The sequence below is a fragment of the Filicampus tigris genome, chromosome 10, assembly GCF_054856515.1.
Source record: "Filicampus tigris isolate MCC_2025a chromosome 10, RoL_Ftig_1.0, whole genome shotgun sequence".
NCBI classification, from domain to species: domain Eukaryota; kingdom Metazoa; phylum Chordata; class Actinopteri; order Syngnathiformes; family Syngnathidae; genus Filicampus; species Filicampus tigris.
In genome coordinates this window covers 4,046,299-4,067,386 of record NC_141226.1, presented here as the reverse complement: position 1 = coordinate 4,067,386, position 21,088 = coordinate 4,046,299, and the positions used below count along the sequence as shown (strand labels likewise).

The following is a 21,088-nucleotide window of genomic DNA, read 5'->3' as shown; positions in this document are numbered from 1 at the left end:
TCTGCCATGATAAAACAAGCAACTAGATACAGTACAACTCAAGGCACTGGTTTGAATTTAACCAGGAAAAACGGTATTAACAAAAAGTGCTTGCAAGAAGCAAGGTAGGAAATAAACGGAAATTGCTTGTCGCAAAAGAACAAGAAAACCCCAAAACACGTCTAATACCATCCATCCATTATCTATACCGCATATCCTCACAAGGGTCGCGGATGTGCTGGAGCCTATCCCAGCAGTCTTTGGGCAGTCGGCGGGGGACACCCCAAATTGGTTGCCAGCCAATCGCAGTGAGACAAACAAACAACAAACAAACATCCACACTCACAATCACACCTAGGGGCAATTTAGAGTGATCAATCAACCTACCATGCATGTTTTTGGAATGTGGGAGGAAACCGGAGTACCCGGAGAAAACCCACGCAGGCACGGGGGGAACATGCAAACTCCACGCAGGGATTTCGGGGCCGGGATCGAACCCACAACTTCTCAACTTCGAGGCGGACGTGCTAACCAGTCAACCACCGTGCCGCCACGTATAATACCAACTGGGAATAATACTAAAGAACTAAAATACTACTTACATGAGACTAGGCAAAAACAAGGCACGAGCAAATGGGCAAAACCATGGAACATCTAGAAGATTCAAACTTGGCATCAGTCATGAGCAAGGCAAAAGCTCCAACGGTGGGTAGTATGCATGGCAGTCCTTAAATAGTCCACTGATTGTAATGCAGCACGGGTGTGCTGGAAAGAACATGCCAACCACTCCAGCAGGAGGCCAAAACAAAACAAACCATGACAAATGGCTTACAACTTTTTCGAATATGAAATTATTACTACATATTTTTAAGTCTTATTTTACTAAAATCTTCCTTGTACTTGCCTACACATTGCTCCATTTCCTTGTGGGGAACATCTTTGACTTTCAAAGCACTTTTTAGTAATTATAAACCAAATTACTGGCCCATTTTTGACTACTGAGCATGCAGATTCACTGCATTACAGTGTCATTTGTTATGTCCTTGACTATGCAGATGAAACAAACAATTTATGCAAATAGGCCAGTAGTTTTTCTCAGTATAAATGATTCACCCACAGTAATCTCAATATTTCAAAACAGTATAACAATATATCCATTCTTTCACTTATTTTGTTTATCTCTCTGCAACCTTAATGGAATAAACACATATTTAACATTTGACATTTCATTTTTATTTATTGTATCCTTCAAAGACCAATATTGAAACTACATGGCAATGCAGTACCAAAATCCATGTTTTCTCTGATTTACTTCATTCATAATGCACTCCAAGACAGCTCTTGCTCTCAAGAGATGCCTGTCATCTATTGATGAACACTGTTACTGCAATTTAATACTGCCCAGTATAGTAAATATTTTTAGTTTCAAAAATGATTCGAGGGCCATTCTGAGTGTGGCCGATCCCTGCCATAGGATCTCTCCCTCTCTCTCTCTCCCTCCGCACCCGTCAGGAATTGTTGCTGCTCTGACCGGTCCATTATGTCACATGTTGTGATAACATACAGTTTCCCACACGGAGAGGAGAGAGAGGATGCAGCACACAGCTCGTTGCTGCTGCAAAAGCAAACTAGTTTGGCAATAAAAATTAAATGTTTGTGAATATATATATATATATATATATATATATATATATATATATATATATATATATATATATATATATATATATATATATATAGAGAGAGAGAGAGAGAGAGAGAGAGAGAGAGAGAGAGAGAGAGACTTTAATCATCTTCAATGAAATGAAGTCGTCTTCTATGTTGACAAATTAGATATTGAATGCATTTACAGAACAATATGTATGTACCCGAACAGATTCTTTCCTGACTGTGCTTTTTAACACGGCAGCAACTTTGCTGATTAAAACAGAACAGAACCAAGAGAAAATAACGAGGCTGCCACCTCCAACGTCTCACCATAGATCCATTGACACTAAGCTTGTGTGCAGCAGCACGTTTTCCTTCCTGGATAGCAAGATTTGCAATTTGTCATCCATGTTCTATCTGCTAAAGAAAAAGTAGTGTATTCTACTTTGTATTGATTTTTAAAATTTTGATTCTAAATCCGGTCAAAGTGCCCCTACCGGAGGAAGAAAAATCCACAGAATAGCCACACCTTTATATAAGCCGCATGGTTCAAATCCTAGGAAAAAAGTAGCGGCTTATAGTCTGGAAAATACAGAAATAAGTGTCTGGAGATGAAATAATACACAGTAATTCTTCGCAACTCACCTACACGGGTATTAATTAGTTGGTCATTGTATATGTCAGCCGAGTGGAGGGGCATATAATGTTAGAAGTATATTACAATAGGAATATGCTGTGGTCACAGCTGTGGTTGTTTTTAAAGTGCTCTATGAATAAAGTTGAGTTCAGATGATTATTTATAATATAAGATTATATTTGTCCCACAATAGGGGGAATTTGCATTGTTTCACAAGCAATTGTGGATACAGTTTTTTGTTTGCAAAGTAGACTCCTGAGTTTGAAATTTGGCTTTTGAGATCTGATTAATCTGATTGAATAGATTTACTGTAAGACTTGCTTGTAAAGGCTATATATATTTTTGACGATGATGTGGTAACTTTGCCTCGGAAAAAGGATGAAACTTGTTTTCTCAATCCAAACTCTCTACCAACTTCAGCGTTGACGAGACCATTAATCTCCCCATCTATTACCAAATGTCTCCATTTGTGTGGAACAGTAGTAGATCTCTCAGCTCTTAGAACAGCCTTATGTCACTAAAATCTGAGAGAAATTGAGACAAAATGAATCTGACCGTGTGACCTGACCCAATCATCCAGTATCAGCGCTAGCTGGAATACATGTGTGAGCGAATCATCGTCACAGTTGACTTCTGTCTCTTTTTTCTGCTTGCTCTAAGTCGAGCAGTATTGCATGTGACATTTTTTCACATTTTTTTGTGTTCTTGACATGTGCTGTTCATCATGTTGTTATATTGCGCCTCATCCTTTTTATTTCACAGCAATTGAACAATAATATAAAATATTCCACAATTAATTTAAAAAATCAAAACAACTGAGGTCTAACAGAAATGCAACAGCAAGATAGCAGTGATTAACTAACTGAGTGAATATTGAGGCTGATACTGAAGTTTAATTATGTATAAAGTAAAATGTAGAATGTGAGACTGGAGTGGGGGGGATTTGGAAAGTGTGTTACTCAAGTTGGGACTTTCTTCATAGAGAATTTGAAATTCTTCAAAACGTAGGCAATATTGGAATGTTTAACATTTTGACGCTGGAATGGTTTGAGTTGGTTGAGCAATGACAAATTTGAGGTAAATTCTTTACATTTCTCCATTCTCCATTTTGTAATTTTCCCATGACCAATTAGGATTTATGTGCCCTGCGACTGGCTGGCGACCAGTTCGGGGTGTAGTCTGCCTTCGCCCGTTGACGGCTGGGATAGGCTCCAGCAACTCCCCGCGACCCTATATAGGATAAGCGGTTTGGAAGATGACATGACATGACAAATTAGGATTTATTCTTAACAGGTAGATATAGGTAAGAATGCTTGATGAAATGCACCCATCAATTTAGATATACAAGGGTGGGGTGTGAGAAAATAAATGCACAGGTCATGTATTTGAAGGAGTGACAGCAAAATAAAGATAAGCACCGCATTTTCCGGACTATACGTCGCGCCAGAGTACAAGTCGCACCAGCCATAAAATTCATAATACAGAAGAGAAAAACATATATACATCACACTGGAGTATAAGGCGCACCCCCGGCCAAACTATGAAAAAAAAAGCACGATTTATAGTCCAGAAAATACAGTACTTCCTATCAGGGGAAAATAAATCCTATTATATCTGACTGTGGGTGAAACTTGTCGCCAGTTCATTCACAGGACATACATACAGTTGACAGACAACAATTCATATTCACAGCAGGGATGTGCAGAGGACGTTGGAGTGATAGCCAGTGTGTAATGTTCAAAGGGGGGCACATGGAACAAGAGATTGACATGCCTTACACATATACTTTACTTCATAACTTCCACTGTGTACTTTAAATATAGCTGAGATGACGTGTATAACAAGAATATGTTCTATGCAGACCCTGTAGTTGAAATAAGGCATTCGGATAAAAAATGCATTTGTGGAATAAAAAACATTGGGGGGGGCATTTTGTCACTTCTGTCGACTAAAAATGACATCCAAACATCCATCCATCCTCGGCCAAACTATGACAAAAAATCATGACTTATAGTCCGGAAAATACGGTAGTGTCTTGTATATACATCAGACATCTTCTGTCCATGTTGGGGTCTTGAGTCATTTGACTCGAGTCAGACTCAAGTTGCCAATTTTTGCACTTGCAACAAGCTTGCCAAAAACTTTGGGAAGACTTGATTTGCCTTTGACTCGATATCGAAGACACTCAACTTGACTTTGACCTAAACTACATAACTTGATAAGGCATCTTGTTTGTAGTTGGGAATCTGCATTTTAACACAGTTTGTCTTTTGAAAGAAAGAAAGAAAGAAAGAAAGAAAGAAAGAAAGAAAAAAAGAAAGAAAGAAAGAAAGAAAGAAAGAAAGGTTTTTGTTTGATTCGCCCAATCCTGGAAACCCAGTCCGCGCCATTGTTGGTATGAATTGGCTACCTAAACACCAATAGTGCTGGGAGCAGCTCTGCAGATCATTAATTTCACATTGTCAAAAATAGAATAGCAAAAGGTATGGTTTTCCAGTCCCAGAATAAAGACACAACAATGACTACGTCTAACTTCATTTGTCACTAGAAAGCCCTCAACGACAGGTAAACTAACGTTACAGTTTAGCGAACAAAACAGAGACTCTTATTGAACCAGGAAAAAACATGTAAGTAACGTAACTAGGGGTCAGTTGGTTTATGAAAACTGTCCAAACCGTTGTTTAACTGTTGCGGTTTGCATAGTCACACAAAATGCCCCCCACCACCTAATACATAGATGCCCACCCCATAATGAAAAAAAGCCAAGTGGAGTTGCTGGCAGTCAGTTTTGGAGAGGAAAAATAAGTGTGGCGATACATAACGTGTGGAAAAGAGTTGGTACTTGAAGAGCCAGTAGCTTTATACAGGTCTGCTGTGCTGGCCCACTTTGCATTACAACCATAATTGAAAAAAATAAGTCATTGACAAAAATGTGTTCCATCCCTAGTAAGTACAGTACAGATTGTGAGTTGTTCAAGATCAGATTTTTGGTGAAAAACATGAAATTTTGAAATGGTACAGTTCGGTTAGAAATAAAGGTGTGTTAATTTGTGTTTGAAATACAACTTCAAAATAAAATAATCTCAGTTGTTTATTTACATTTTTAAGGTGTAAATATACGTACTGTTTAGTGTTAGGATTAATGAGAAAAAAACATTTTATCACTTGTTGTGACTGATCAAGATTGTCAAACTTCGTCTACGACTTGCTTAAACCAAATCAATTAAGTCTGTCAGTTGGTCCGTCAGAAGTCCGTTGGTCTGTCAGTCGGTTCCATCAGTCTGTACCCCCCACCCCCATCCCCACCCAGAAAAAAACATCAGTAAAATGGTCAGTCCATCACTGACGGACGCGGTTAGTGATGATTAATCTGACAGACGAAAATCCACTTTCGTTCGTGCTTAGTTTTTCATTTTTAAAAAGTGTCCTGTCATTCTTCAATCATCAGCAAAATGGGTCCGTCAGTCGGACGGCATAGCCACCTCTGAACCAAATGATGACTCGACTTGCTTGAAATTTGATGCGACTCTACTAACTTGATTTTTTTCCACAGTAACTTGGGACTTGCTTAAAACTTGAAGGTTGTGACTGTCCAGTCATTAGTCACTCGTCAGCAAAACAGATGTCCGTCAGTGACGGACTGCCGGACCGATTTGTCAGTCTGACGTAATGCACCTCTGTGTATAACTATTATTTGCTGGAAGTTACAATTCATGTACCATTTAATACTGTGAGGCAAGACAGCATATGTGCTTAGCTTGTCTACTTCACAGTAAATTAGAGCAAATGGAGAAAATGTGGAGTTTGCATGTTCTCCTGCATTGTTTTTTTTCTTTCTCTTTCTACTCAGACTTCCTCAGACATTGAAAAAAAAAAACATTAATGGGAGTTTTGTCTGTTTGTTTTGCGACTGACTTCTGACTAATCCAGGGTGTATCTCGCTTCTAGTCACCTGGGAGAGATTCTGGTTTACATGTGATCCTGAACAAGATTAAGTGGTAGAAAAGTAGATGGACAGTTACACATTTCTACACCTTATTGGTGGAGTGACAGTGCCAATTTGTGGGTTGTAACAGCAAAGAAGCAGCAATTCCTGTGCATTGGCCTAAAATATGGGCAATAGTTTAAAACGTCTGTTAAAGCAAAAAATGGGGATAACCATCACATAACTCAAAGAATAAGTGGAATCTGGGCTCACAATGAAAAAAAAAAACCTTTTCTCAGTGCCTGTTAGGGGTTTCATGGTTTTGGGTGATCTGTCACTGTTTAATTCAGTTCATCCCAAGATATCCTGATATCCTGATAGACATAAAATATTCTCTGTGAAGAAATCACAGCTTTAACAATGTGAGAGATTGACCTCAGAACTTCAAGTCAAGGTACAGCTTGGATAAAGTGAACAAATCATGCAGTATAAGTAGTTGAATATATCCTCTTGACACCTGGCTGACATTGTCTCATAAATTAGCAGTTTCCATCTTCTTAGCATTAATATATTTCCTCTTCAGGTGAAATGGCCAAATTATACATAAAGAGTAGAATGGGTACATATATTAAGGGGCAGCAGACACTATTAGCCACTTACATTCACAATTGCATTTCAAATTGTACTTCTGTTGCCATTGCTTTGACCTTGATGTATATTTCAATTGTCAACATTCTCTGACTTTTCCTGTCTTGAATTGATCCTCTGTCTTCGGTCTCTTCTTTTGTCTCCACTGACATTTTTCTCCGTTTGCCTCAGGGCGGGATGATTGCCCTTCTGCTGTCCATCCTGTGTCTGGTCCTCATCCTCTACACCCGCCGACGCTGGTGTAAACGCCGCCGGATCCCTCAGCCTCAGAAGAGTGCCAGCGCTGAGGCAGCTAATGAGATCCATTATATCCCCTCAGTGCTGATGGGAGGCCAGGCTCGAGAGAGTTTGAGGAACTCACGGGGTCAGGGGCCAAACTCCAGCGGTACCCTCAGTATCCGAGAGACTCCAATTCTGGATGGGTACAAGTAGGGTTTGGACGCATGATGGGAGGTTGACATTGTATTAATGTAATGAGCCCACATAAAAGACACCATAACTTTCAATGTATAATTAAAACATGCACAGTTGAATAACCTATTCTGCTTTATGTAATATTAAATGATCAAACACTCATTGAATGCTATGATATTGCTAGGTATGAGTATGACATCACAGACCTGCGTCACCATCTACAGCGAGAGTGCATGAATGGAGGTGAGGAATTTGCAAGTCAAGTCAGCCGTACCCTGGATTCCCTGCAGGGCTGCAATGACAAGAACAATATGGACCTGACTCCTGGTAAGTTGTTCAAAATGGTTGAAACAAAAATATATATTGAGTCCGCTTACAGATACCAAGAAGAAGTAGTTAAAAATATGTACAAGAATTATCAGAATATTACTAAAATACATTTGACATCCTCCTGGCAAGTGACACTGGAGACTACGTATTTCTCGTTTTGTTGGATTTGACTGCAGCATTCGATACAAAGACCACAGTATTCTTTTGACTCGTTTGCAACACCAAGTGGGCATTAGTGGATGCACTCCAGAGTGGTTTAGATCCTGTTTGGCTTGCAGGACTTTTTCTGTCAGCCTAGGTTCCTCTGAGTCCCGCTCTGCCCCTCTATCATATGGTGTTCCACAGAGTTCTATTTTGGGGCCATTGCTGTTCTCATTGCATTTGCTGCCCCTGGGTTCCATCCTTCGAAAACCGCTATGCGGACGACTGTCAAATCTATATCCCGCTGAGCAAAATAAGAGGTACTCTCCATTAGACCACTTTTGTCCTGCCTAGAGGACATCAAAGACTGGATGTCACTGAATTTCTTGAATTTCAATCATCCCCCCTTGTTGACCTGGGCCCCCTGGCTTCATGTCTAAAGCCAACAGTCTTAAACTTGGGTTTTAAAATGGACAGTGATCTTAAATTGGAACAGCAAATCAGTGCTGTTGTAAAATCCAGCTTATTTCATCTGAGACAGCTGAAAGGTAAAGCCCCTCCTTTCCCATCAGCACTTAGAAACATTCATCCATGCCTTTGTTACATCTCGGCTAGATTACTGTAATGCACTTTATTTTGGAATCAGCCAGCCCTTTCTCAAATGTCTCCAGTTGGTCCAAAATGCTGCTGCCCACCTACTAACTGGAGCCTAGAAGATGGAGCGGCTGACCTGTTCTGAATCTGAGCCGTGATTGGTCTTTGTTAACTTCCACTTTAACTTACAGTTTGAGAGGTCTGGGGGTCATGATTACACAAGTGCAATATATCCAGTACTCACTCTGCAAAAGGGGAATATGGATCATCCATAGGGCGGGATATAGGGATCACACAAATCTACTTTTCTTACTATCAAAGCTATTGAAATTAAAACATCTCGTGGAACTGCAGACAAATACTTTTGAAAGCAATAAATAAATAAATATGCCTGGAAATATTAAAAAATTATTGTATGAAAATTTTGTTAGCTACATTAAAAAATAATAATATGTAGCATTTTACTTATTTATTGAACAGTTTGTCACCGCCTCTTCCTCATGGACTCCTATCCTGTGGGAATCCCGCAGTATTCCCGTGACCCGCAGGGTTCCCGAAAAAATGTCAGCCTCTAATGTCTTCACACTTTTAGTGAATCTGTTTTTCAATAATATAGAGAAAATGAATACATAGATTTTCTATGCAGTGTATATATTTTTTTCTATTTTCAGTGTTTATATTTCTCTCCTCCACAGTGAGTGAAAACAAGTTGGCTCTAATGAACAAATATAAAGACAATATCATTGCCACCAGTCCAATTGACAGTAACCACCAGCAGAACACCTTGCTTCCACACAACACCTCCACCAGCCAGCGCAAACGTCTCTCCAGCAACAATCGCAGTGAGTCACTCTCTCCCACTGGTGTACCCTTTTGACAGAGAGAAGAAAATACCTTCATTTTTAACACCACCATTCGGCCACAATGTATTTTTACTGCTTTTTACTGTTTAATTGTACTGTGACGCTGTGGAAGTTTGTGCTTTTTGTGAAAATAAGAATATAATGAATTTTTAAATATGATAAACTATGTACAGTACCAGTCCAGACCAATACTTAAAAAATAAAGGTAAAGAGAAAAGATATCAAGAAGTCAAGTACAACTAACTCAATGCTGAATTGTTTTGGGTCAGATTTTTTTTCTTTTTATTACCACACAATCATAAGCACATGAGTCAAAATATTTCCTTTGTTAGTTTGCATGCATGCTGGTTAATCGGATTATGAAAAAAGACAAAAATGCAGAACCTATTTTGAAGAAACATTGGGTTGTGGTGAGCAACAATCACATTTTTGTGAATGTTTTGGGAAAAAATGTGGAAAACCTTTTTTTTAGTTTGCAAAATACAGTAGAGTACAATTGGTGGCGGTAAGGTGAACGAGGGCTTTGCACATTCACCTCATGGATCTGAGGTTGGAGGTTCGAAATTTGGGCTTGGCCTTCTGCAACACTAATATTTTTACGGTATGTTTCAATCTTTGATCTGAACATGACTAAAATGCAAATATTTCATTTTTTGGGACAGCATGGTGGCCAATTGACAAGAACAGCTGCCTCACAGATCTGAGGTTGCGGTTTTCGTATCATACAACCTTTCCATGTGGAGTTTGTATGTTCTTGCTTTGTTTGCCTGGGTTTTCTCCTTTCTATGCCAATCTGGATAAGTGGTATAGAAAATGGTATGAATGAATAAAGTCCAATTAACCTTTTCCTGGTGTGTTTTGTGTTTCTCTGTGACCCAGAAAGTAGCTTGTTAACTAACATACAGATGGATAGACAAACATAAAAATGGAACCCCTTTTTTCCCCCTTGGAGGCTGCTGCGTTTGGGTTCATAATGACGGTAGTGTTAGCATCATAAGCCATCACTACAGAGTCTTTATATATCCACCGTAAGATCGCTGATACATAAAAGGGACGTTGCAATTAAGGGCTGGAAATTGCTATGTTCATGACTAACTTGTTTTATTTCTCATGTAAACTTAGTTTAACCCATGGATATTTGATACTACCATGTGTCTAGCCGGCCCGTCCTTAAAAATTGGGAGTCATATTGACCGACAAACTGTTATACTGTAATTCCTACAGTGGTTACTTAATCTGGATGAAACGTAAATCCTCTCAGTTTAAAGATGAAAGTTGCAATTTAAGCACATTTTGTTTCATTTAAAATCCACTGTCATGGTGTTTAGACTTGAAAAGATGACAATTGTGTGTGTTCGTCTCGTGTGAATGAAGAGATGAAGAGGTTAACGTGGTTCATGCACGATCTGAGCTCATTCACACATAGTTATTACTCCATCCGTATTAGAAATGAATTATGACACATCTCAGTCAATGTGCATCATATACAGTAAGACTTATCTAATAACATGAGCTGTTATTAAGGAGCGTAATTATTAGTTCGGTGTTTTCCAACCGGCGGCACGGTGGTCGACTGGTTAGCACGTCCGCCTCACAGTTCAGAGGTCGTGGGTTCGATCCCGGCTCCGGCCACCCTGTGTGGAGTTTGCATGTTCTCCCCGTGCCTGCGTGGGTTTCCTCCGGGTACTCCGGTTTCCTCCCACATTCCAAAAACATGCATGGTAAGTTGATTGGACTCTCTAAATTGCCCCTAGGTGTGATTGTGAGTGCGGATGTTTGTCTCTGTGTGCCCTGCGATTGGCTGGCAACCAATTCAGGGTGTCCCCTGCCTACTGCCCAAAGACAGCTGGGATAGGCTCCAGCACGCCCGCGACCCTTGTGAGGATAAGCGGTATGGATAATGAATGAATGAATGTTTTCCAACCGGGGCGGCACGGTGGTTGACTGGTTAGCACGTCCGCCTCACAGTTCAGAAGTCGTGGGTTCGATTCCGGCTCCGGCCTCCCTGTGTGGAGTTTGCATGTTCTCCCCGTGCCTGCGTGGGTTTTCCCCGGTTACTCCAGTTTCCTCCCACATTCCAATCAACTTTCCAAGCATGGTAAGTTGATTGGACTCTCTAAATTGCCCCTAGGTGTGATTGTGAGTGCGGATGTTTGTCTTCGTGTGCCCTGCGATTGGCTGGCAACCAATTCAGGGTGTCCCCTGCCTACTGCCCAATGACAGCTGGGATAGGTTCCAGCACGCCCCGCACCCTTGTGAGGATAAGCGGTATGGATAATGGATGGATGGATATCTGGCGCCAGCCTTGGCCTTCACAACATCTCAGGTGAGGAACCAGCTGAAGAAGATGAAGGCGAGGAAGGCAGCGGGTCCAGATGGCATCAGCCCCCAGCTCCTCAAATCCTGCGCAGACCAGCTCTGTGGAATTGTCCAGCACATGTTCAACCTGAGCCTGAAGCTGGGCAGGGTCCCCCAGCTATGGAAAACATCCTGCCTGGTCCCGGTGCCAAAGACCCCCCACCCGAAGGAGCTCAACAGCTTCAGACCAGTGGCGTTGACGTCTCACCTGATGAAGACCCTGGAGAGACTGGTCCTTGTCCACCTGCGCCCCCTGGTGAGCTCCTCAATGGCTGGCATCAGTGTGGATGATGCCATCATCTACATCCTCCACACTTCACTCTCCCACCTGGAGAAGGCGGGGAGCACTGTGAGGATCATGTTCTTTGATTTCTCCAGTGCTTTCAACACCATCCAGCCCACCCTACTAGGAGACAAGCTGGGGCGGGCGGGGGTGGCCCACCACCTCACCACATGGATCCAGGACTACCTCACAAACCGGCCACAGTATGTGAGGACACAGGACTGTGTGTCTGACGTGCTCCTCTGCAGCACGAGGACCCCACAGGGAACTGTCTTGGCTCCCTTCCTGTTCACCCTCTACACCTCGGACTTCAACTACAACACCCCTACCTGTCACCTGCAGAAGTTCTCTGACGACTCTGCGATTGTCGGCCTCATCACAGGCGGAGATGATCGGGAGTACAGAGAACTTACTCAGGGTTTTGTGGACTGGTGCCAGCAGAACCGCCTCCTGATCAATGCGGGGAAATCCAAAGAAATGGTGGTGGATTTCGGTAGGCGCCAGCACTCTTCACCTGCACCAGTGAATATCCGGGGAACAGATGTTGAGAGAGTCTCAACTTACAAGTACCTGGGTGTTCATCTGAACAATAAACTGGACTGGTGCGACAACACAGACGCCCTCTATAGGAAGAGTCAGAGCAGACTCTTCCTACTCAGGAGACTGAGGTCTTTTGGGGTTCAGGGGACACTCCTCAGGAACTTTTATGACTCGGTGGTTGCATCGGTCATCTTCCAGGGAGTGGTCACCTGGGCAGGCGGCGTCTCGGCCCGGGACAAGAAGCGGCTGGACAAACTGGTCAGGAGGGCCGGCTCTGTCCCGGGCTGCTCCCTGGACTCTGTGGACTCGGTGGGGGACAGGAGGATGTTGGCCAAGCTGTCATGAATGCTGGGCAACCCGGACCACCCACTCCAGGGCACCCTAACAGCACTCCACAGCACATTCAGTGACAGACTGTTACACCCTCGCTGTGCAAAGGAGAGATTCCGCCGTTCCTTCTTGCCTGCTGCTGTCAGACTCTTTAACAAGGACATTGTGTAGTCTCTACAAACTGGCGGACATTAGTGCAATTGTGCAGTCCTGCACCTGAGCTCATATCGTGCAATACCCAATATTCCCCACTACTGTAATACCGTGCAATACTCAACATTCCCCACTACTGTTAGTCTAGTTTTATTTTTATCCAATGCTGTTCCTTACATTTCACTATAGCACTGCAGCACTGTCACTTACTTAGAGTATTTTTTCCTCTGTACTATGTACAGGCCGAAATGAGTGTTCCTCATACTTTTTATGTCGATGTAGATTGGTGTGTATATACTGCGTATATTTACATAGGTTTGATCCTAAATGTTTGCTGTCAATGTTATACATTAATGGCCACATTATGCCGCCGCCCCTGTGTGACCTATATCTTTGCTGCTGTAACAATGAAAATTTCCCCACTGTGGGATCAATAAAGGCATTCTTATCTTATCTTATCTTATCAAGCGTTGTGAATGGGTATAATGTCTAGACCCCAAATATAAGACTAACCCCACTTTTTCAGTCTTATTTCAATGCAAAAAGCACTGTCTTATATTTGGGCCAATACAGTAATGCTGTGATTAAAAATGTTCACTTTTAACTACAAAACATACCGGTAACTGATTTTTCTTCGAGTCACTGCAAACCGAACCAAAAACAATGAGCACATAAACGAGAACCAAACCACCATGGATTTTATGGACTGTTCCACCCCATGTATATGTATATGTGTATGTATGTGTATATGTATATGTATATGTACACATTCGGGATGTAACGATTGATCGAAAATTGATATTATAATGATATAAATGCTTAAAATATGCATTGATGTAAATCAAAAATCGATTCGCAACGCCATGTCAACCGTAGCCACTCTCTCATGTCTCTGCAGTAAACAAACTGAATACGCACAATGGGTAAATTACTTGACACTAGAACTGCCAAAATTTCTAACATCCATCCATCCATCCATTATCTCCCGCTTATCCGAAGTCGGGTCGCGGAGGCAGCAGCTTCAGCAGGGAAGCCCAGACTTCCCTCTCCCCAGCAACATCCTCCAGCTCTTCCGGAAGGATCCCAAGGCGTTCCCAGGCAAGCCGGGAGACATAGTCTCTCCAGCGTGTTCTGGGTCGTCCTCGGGGTCTCCTGCCGGTGGGACATGCCCGGAACACCTCACCAGGGAGGCGTCCAGGAGGCATCCTAATCAGATGCCCGAGCCACCTCAACTGGCTCCTCTCGATGCGGAGGAGCAGCGGCTCGACTCTGAGTCCCTCCCGGATGGCCGAACTTCTCACCCTATCTCTAAGGGAGAGCCCGGACACCCTGCGAAGGAAACCCATTTCGGCCGCTTGTATCCGAGATCTTGTTCTTTCGGTCATGACCCACAGCTCATGACCATAGGTGAGAGTAGGAACGTAGATCGACCGGTAAATTGAGAGCTTCGCCTTTCGGCTAAGCTCCTTCTTCACCACGACAGACCGATACAGGGTCCGCATCACAGCAGACGCTGCACCGATCCGCCTGTCGATCTCCCGTTCCATCTTACCCCCACTCGTGAACAAGACCCCAAGATACTTGAACTCCTCCACTTGGGGCAGAATCTCATCCCCGACCCGGAGAGGGCACGCCACCCTTTTCCGACTGAGGACCATGGTCTCAGATTTGGAGGTGCTGATCTTCATTCCGACCGTTTCACACTCGGCTGCGAACCGCTCCAGCGAGAGTTGGAGATCGCGGCTTGAAGAAGCCAACAGTACCACATCATCTGCAAAAAGCAGAGATGCAATACTGAGGCCACCAAACCGGACCCCCTCGACACCTCGGCTACGCCTAGAAATTCTGTCCATAAAGGTTATGAACAGAATCGGTGACAAAGGGCAGCCTTGGCGGAGTCCAACCCCCACAGGAAACGAATCCGACTTACTGCTGGCAATTCGGACCAAACTCTGGCATCGGTGGTACAGGGACCGGACAGCCCTTCATCAGGGGGCTCGGTACCCCGTACTCCCGAAGCACCCCCCACAGAACTCCCCGAGGGACACGGTCGAGCGCCTTCTCAAAGTCCACAAAACACATGTAGACCGGTTGGGCAAATTCCCATGCACCCTCGAGGACCCTGCTGAGGGTGTAGAGCTGGTACACTGTTCCACGGCCAGGACGAAAACCACATTGCTCCTCCGTAATCCGGGATTCGACCTTCCGACGGACCCTCCTCTCCAGCACCCCTGAATAGACCTTGCCGGGGAGGCTGAGGAGTGTGATCCCTCTGTAATTGGAGCACACCCTCCGGTCCCCCTTCTTAAAAAGGGGGACCACCACCCCGGTCTGCCAATCCAGAGGCACTGTCCCCGATGTCCACGCGATGTTGAAGAGACGTGTCAACCATGACAGCCCCTCAACATCCAGAGCCTTTATGAACTCCGGGCGGATCTCATCCACCCCCGGGGCTTTGCCACCGAGGAGCTTTTTGACTACCTCGGTGACTTCAACCCCAGAGATAGGAGAGCCCACCTCAGAGTCTCCAGGCTCTGCTTAATTTCTAACATGACAACTTAAATAAGAAGTCAACTCAAAACATTTTTTTTTTTCAAGAATATGTTCTATACAGGTCCACTTGTTGAAACAGGGCATTCTGATTATTATTGTGTTTCCAAATAGCAAAAGCCACCTGTTTTTAGCTGTCTCAGGGAGCGGCCATTTTGCCACTTCTGTCAACTGAAAATGACATCACAGTTGCTCAGGGTTCAGGTACCAGCCAATCACAGCACACCTGTTTTCTGAAGCTGAGCCAAGATTGGTCGTTATCTGAGCCCTGAGCAACTGTGATGTCATTTTTCAGTTGACAGAAGTGACAAAATGGCCTGAGATGGCTAAAAACGAGTGGATTTTGCTCCTTAACTCATATTCCACAAACGCAACATTAATCAGAATGCCTTGTGTCAACTTGTGGGCCTGCATAGAACATATTTTTGAAAAAAAAAAAAATGTTTGAGTTGACTTTCACTTTAAACGATCAAATGCATCGACAGTTAATCTTAATAGTGGACACAGTGTTTATTTTTATATATATATATATATATATATATATATATATATATAATTATTTGCCATTGTTTTTCTCTGGAAAAAGCCTCGTATCCCACGGCCTACATCCTTTCTTGGCAACGCACATGTGCAGTTGTGGTGATCCGGGTCATTCGTGAAGTAAACATTGTGGGTAGTGGTGTCATGGCTTCCGAGTTAGCATTAGCAACTCAGTCTTTCATACAATGCAAATATCCCTTCATAGTTAATAATGTTGTGATAAATGAGCAGGTAAAAACTAAGCACTTTGTGGCCGATGCCCGATTTCATTTCTGAAAGCTAGCTTTAGGTAGTACACACAGGCTACCGTGCATGTCCTGTTGTGGTATGGTAACATTGTAGCATCTACACACCCGTGTTGTGTTTAAGAATCGGAAATCTCAGCACTCCAAGTTAACACAACATAACTTATTTTCCACAAACCCTTAAATGGCAATACCTAACAATAAAAGACATAGGATACTGACTCTTCAGAATTAGGGATGCTCCGATCGATCGTGCACCGATCATGATCGGCCGATTTTCGTTAAAAATTACGTGATCGGAATATTCGATCAAAGCCTTTTATTGCTGATCAAAACATCCAATCACCTGCAGCTCATGCTTGACTGCCATGAGACGAAATGGCAAAAAAGTTGATTTGTTTAATACACAACGACGTCCCTCCGTCTAAAAGCATCACTAGCGCTGCCCTGCACGCAACCACGCCCGCCCGCGCGAGCTGCGTTGACTCCAATTGAAACGCGCCGCCAGAAAGGCTCCCTAACGCAGCCGCGCCTCCGCTGCGAGCAGAGGTTAGGGACGTAACACAAGGCTGTGAAGCATGAGCTGCAGGTGATCGGATTTTTTGATCAGCAATAAAAGGCTTTGATCGAATATTCCGATCACGTAATTTTTAACGAAAATCGGCCGATCGATTATTCCAACCACCGCAGTTTGTGTGAACATAGTATTGTCTGCTGTGTGTGTGGAGTTTGCGTCTTGTAATGCTGTATATGCCATGAAAAGGTACCTCGCGCTGGGAGCATTCACAAAAAGATTAACAGTGACTTTTTTCTCGTTGACAAATGCACAAGATAATTTGTCTATGCACAAGACAATAAAGTTCCTGAGTCGTTTCGATTTAGGAACTCATTGAATAGTTTATTCAAGTGAAGCCTGCTTGTGACTATTTTTTCTACTTTGATTATATTCTGAACCATGCAATGTTTAGGTGGCATGTTATTTATTTTACTTTTTGCACAATTAAGTCTTTTGATACTGCTGATTATTTTGATCTGTTAAAAACTGTGTTACTAAAAGCTGGTAAATTTAACTTTTTCAGTTATCTTTGTGACTGAGTAATTGTTGTATTGTGCCAGTAACGGTTTTGTATTTCGTCATGCTTTTGAAAATATATATCGATTTTTGTCAAAATTACGGCAATGATATGGCTGTTTTTTTGTTTTGTTTTTTGGATAATATTGCATAATAGCAGTCACCATAAATAAACTGAAAAATATACAGATATTCCATGTGATTGGAATCTGTATCGGTATCGGCTAATCTCACTCATGCATGATCGGTATCGGCATCGGTGTCATAGAACCTGATCGGAACATCCCTATTTAGAATGTAATATTTTAGACTGCTAAAAAAAATCATTTTTCTATTAATCTACTAAATGGGGTTTTTTTTCCATTCCAGGTGCATATCAAATTTTTAATGTGTAGATTAAATTATGCATATTAGAGAAGCAAAACAAAACGTTTTGGATTAAGGATAAATAAAAATCAATACCAATAGTGTTTAGTTTAGTTTTATTTAGCACAGTGCTTCTACATAATTTTACTCATGTGGTTTCACTCTACTCAAAATTAAAAAAAGGATTGGTGTCCAAAAAAGTGAAATGTTTATAAAGTATTTTTTGTAATTATAGGCAGTTTCACATTAAAGAATTGCACTGATTCAATCATGATTGTTAGTGCAACTCAGCACTACTCTTGGTGATTAGTCGACTAGCAAAATAATAGTGTGTGCCAGCCCTATGTGACACACTTGCGGCAAACATCATCGCGTATTGCATTTGCGGATGGCTGCAGCACCACACTATCGCACAGAGACAGTGATGTAATGATAATGGTAGCAATTAAAAAAAAAATCAAATTGAATCAAAAATCGGGAACTGAAAATCGTGATCTAATCGGGGCTTGAGTGAATCATTATATCCATAATACACGTGCATAAATACACATATACATATACTGTATACAGAGCCGGGCACCACCTAACCGCCACCGAGTTACCGTCTGCATATTTAAACGACCCATGTGATCCCAGTCCGTCCCTCATCTGCGACAGCCAATCGGCTACCAGAACATAATCTTCACGTCACACGCAGGTATCGCACGAGCAGACACACCGCGAAACAAAGAAAATATATCAAACAAAACTGACGCACACACGCGCACAGCACGGTGTCATTGCGTCTATGGGACCGCAATATACACAACACTGTTTCATTTTTTATTTTTTTCCTTACTCGGCCGAGTATAAGTCTGGCACCTGCGTTTGACGTGATACAAGTTAAATCCGTTCACGACGCCATTTTGCTGTCTCGGACCGACTGGGACTACGTGGGTCGTTTAAATATGCAGACGGGAACTCTGTGGCGGTTCGGTGATGCCTAACCATACATATCAATATGTGCTCACACACATACATATGAATATGTGCTCTATAAATAAAGTTCAGTTGCGATGAGTTAATTCTGGATACTTGACACTGGATAACAAAACAACAGTAAGGCTATAAATAACCCAATAACCCAGACAAAGACTAAAATCCAAATGGAAATGCAGTCTAAAAAGTGAACCAAAACACTCTCCTATGGAGCTGTTCATCTTCACAAAATAAGTCTTCTACAGGAAAGGAGCTTCTTCATCTCGAGCTTTTTACAGTGTATCCCACTCACCCACTCATCTTTAAGCCTCTGTTTCCAGTTGCCCCTGGAAGATTTATTTGCTTTGCTTAGGTTTGCTCAGTTTCAAACCTCATGGTGTGAAAGTATCTTTCAATTTCACTTATTTATTTTTGTTCACAAGTTAATAGCTCTCCCAGGCTCTAGTAATGAACCAACTCTTCTTGGCTCCCCACAGTTATTTCGCTAAACCTGTCTCACTAGAAGTATAAGACAGATGGAGTATTTCTAAAAAGAACTATCTACCTCAGTGACCATTAAAAGTGCTGTACTGTGTTCAAATAGTTCTCCTTTCCCAGCATTTGGAAGTAGCAATATGCTTTGACCTAGTTGTAAGTATTTGAAACTTTTCTTAAAAGGGGCCCTTCCACCATAAACCATTTTTCCACTGTTTAATGCATAACATACTGTATATCAAAATGACTCTGTGACGTTCTAGTGTTAAAGTTGACATCGACGTGGTTTGTCATTTGCATGCAATAGCCTTAGAATAAGGCCAAAGCGTGCAGAAAGGAGTGGATTTGAATTTGGCGCAAATGTTATTCAAGTACATTGAATAACATGTACTTGTTACGCATGTACATAACAAGCCAATTTGTGGTTGCTACACGCCAACTGAACTCAGGAAAAATGACGACAACACACAGCATCGCAGTAAGGAGTGGCATCAGCTGTGATGTAAAAACCATGCAAACAATGTGAAAATTAGGCATTAGCAGTAAACAATAAGCTTGTTTCACTTTTATTAGAGAAAGAACGACAAGCATTTTTAACATTCCCAAATGAATGATTACTCACTTAATTGTCAACAATATAGAAAAATAAATGAAAATATGTAAAACTAAAGACAATTCAAGCAAACGGATGTACATTTCTGACTCAGCAGCCCAACATTACCCATTAAAATATCTTGGCAATAGAAAATAAAAAGTTTGTTGGCCAGTGTAATATAACCTTGCCTGCAAGCTGAATTCTCGTGGTGATTGGGAGTTCACAAAACCCAGAGAATCCGTCTTGTACCAAGCCCACTGCTTTCCCCCACTGGTGGTGCGGACCAATCACAAAGCAACAGTGTGTTTGGGGGCGGGATATGTGGCTGTGACAAAAAGGTATCTCGGTTGACAATCTGCTTGATTCCAAAATCAATGCTGTTATTTAAAATGCTCATTATCCCCTTATTGACATTGCAAAAATGAACACTATTAATCAACGCCATGATATCATCTGTGCCAGTCATCGAGATAACAGGACTCAGCTGGTCAAAACAATACAATACAATTTTATATATATAGCGCATTTCATAACAGCTAGAGCTGGAACAAAGCACTTTACAAACAATACAATAAATAGAACAAAAACAATAAAAGGCTGTGATACATGTATTAATAAATATAGACATGAATAAAATATAAATAATGAAGCCAATAAATTGACATAAAACACTATGTACAATTGACACCGGAAAAGAGACGGAAGAAAAAAAATCAGGTCTGATCAAAAGCCCGAGAAAAGACATGTGTCTTCAACCGGGTTTTAAAAATGGACAGAGAGGGGGCTTGCCTAACAACCAATGGGAGGTCATTCCAGAGGGAAGGACCAGCAGTTGAAAAGGCACATGCTGGTGCCAACATTTCCATCCGTTGCCGGGATTAGTCAAAACAAGTTTGGTAAGTGTGCACAAGTTGCTGCATCACACAATCAGCGAGACGTAATGTACTGAATGTCCCGCCGTTCCTGAGCAAATCACATTGGAGCAGTCCGAGACTGATACTGTGGAGAACTCCTTTGAGTGATTCACGTATCAATCTGGCTCTTGCCGGGTTAACTACAATAAAGGATCCCAGCAAATCGGAGGACTGTGTTATACACAATTACAGAGAAAAATCTGCTTTTTAAGTTTGTGTTTTTTTTGTTTTTTTTTATCGGGGGGGGGGCATATTATGCTTGTTAATCACGGGAAATTACGGTACATCTTGTATGCCACTCGTCTTGAATAGGGTTGCATTTGAGCTGGAGCCTATTCCCGCTGACTTTTTGGATGAGAGGTGGGTCTAGTTACCAGTCAATTGCAAGGCACATATAGGCACATATTGCAAGGCACATATGGACAAACGACTGTTCACACTCACATTCACTGCTATGGACCATTAAGAATCTTTAATTAACCTGACATACATGTTTTTGTACTGTTGAGGTA

The 21,088-nt window shown here is 42.1% G+C and overlaps 1 protein-coding gene and 1 long non-coding RNA gene across 9 annotated transcripts in view; one reads left to right on the top strand and one right to left on the bottom strand.

Moving 5' to 3' along the window:
* The window catches only part of astn1 (astrotactin 1), a 454,796-nt gene that overhangs the window by 113,118 nt on the left and 320,590 nt on the right, over nt 1-21,088 (top strand). For 3 of the 8 annotated variants that reach the window (XM_086042243.1, XM_086042245.1, XM_086042242.1), the window contains exons 3-5: nt 7,008-7,264; nt 7,435-7,577; nt 9,011-9,157. In XM_086042243.1, coding sequence (XP_085898369.1) covers nt 7,008-7,264; nt 7,435-7,577; nt 9,011-9,157 — 547 coding nt within the window. The other 5 variants (XM_086042249.1, XM_086042244.1, XM_086042247.1 and 2 more) reach the window with 4 other exon arrangements.
* The window catches only part of LOC147140422 (uncharacterized), a 32,645-nt gene continuing 17,204 nt past the window's right edge, over nt 5,648-21,088 (bottom strand). Inside the window, exons 2-3 of the long non-coding RNA XR_015088274.1 lie at nt 7,457-7,542; nt 5,648-7,250 (exon numbers count right to left, since the gene is read on the bottom strand). This is a non-coding gene — a long non-coding RNA (uncharacterized LOC147140422). The remainder of the gene's footprint in view (nt 7,251-7,456; nt 7,543-21,088) is intronic.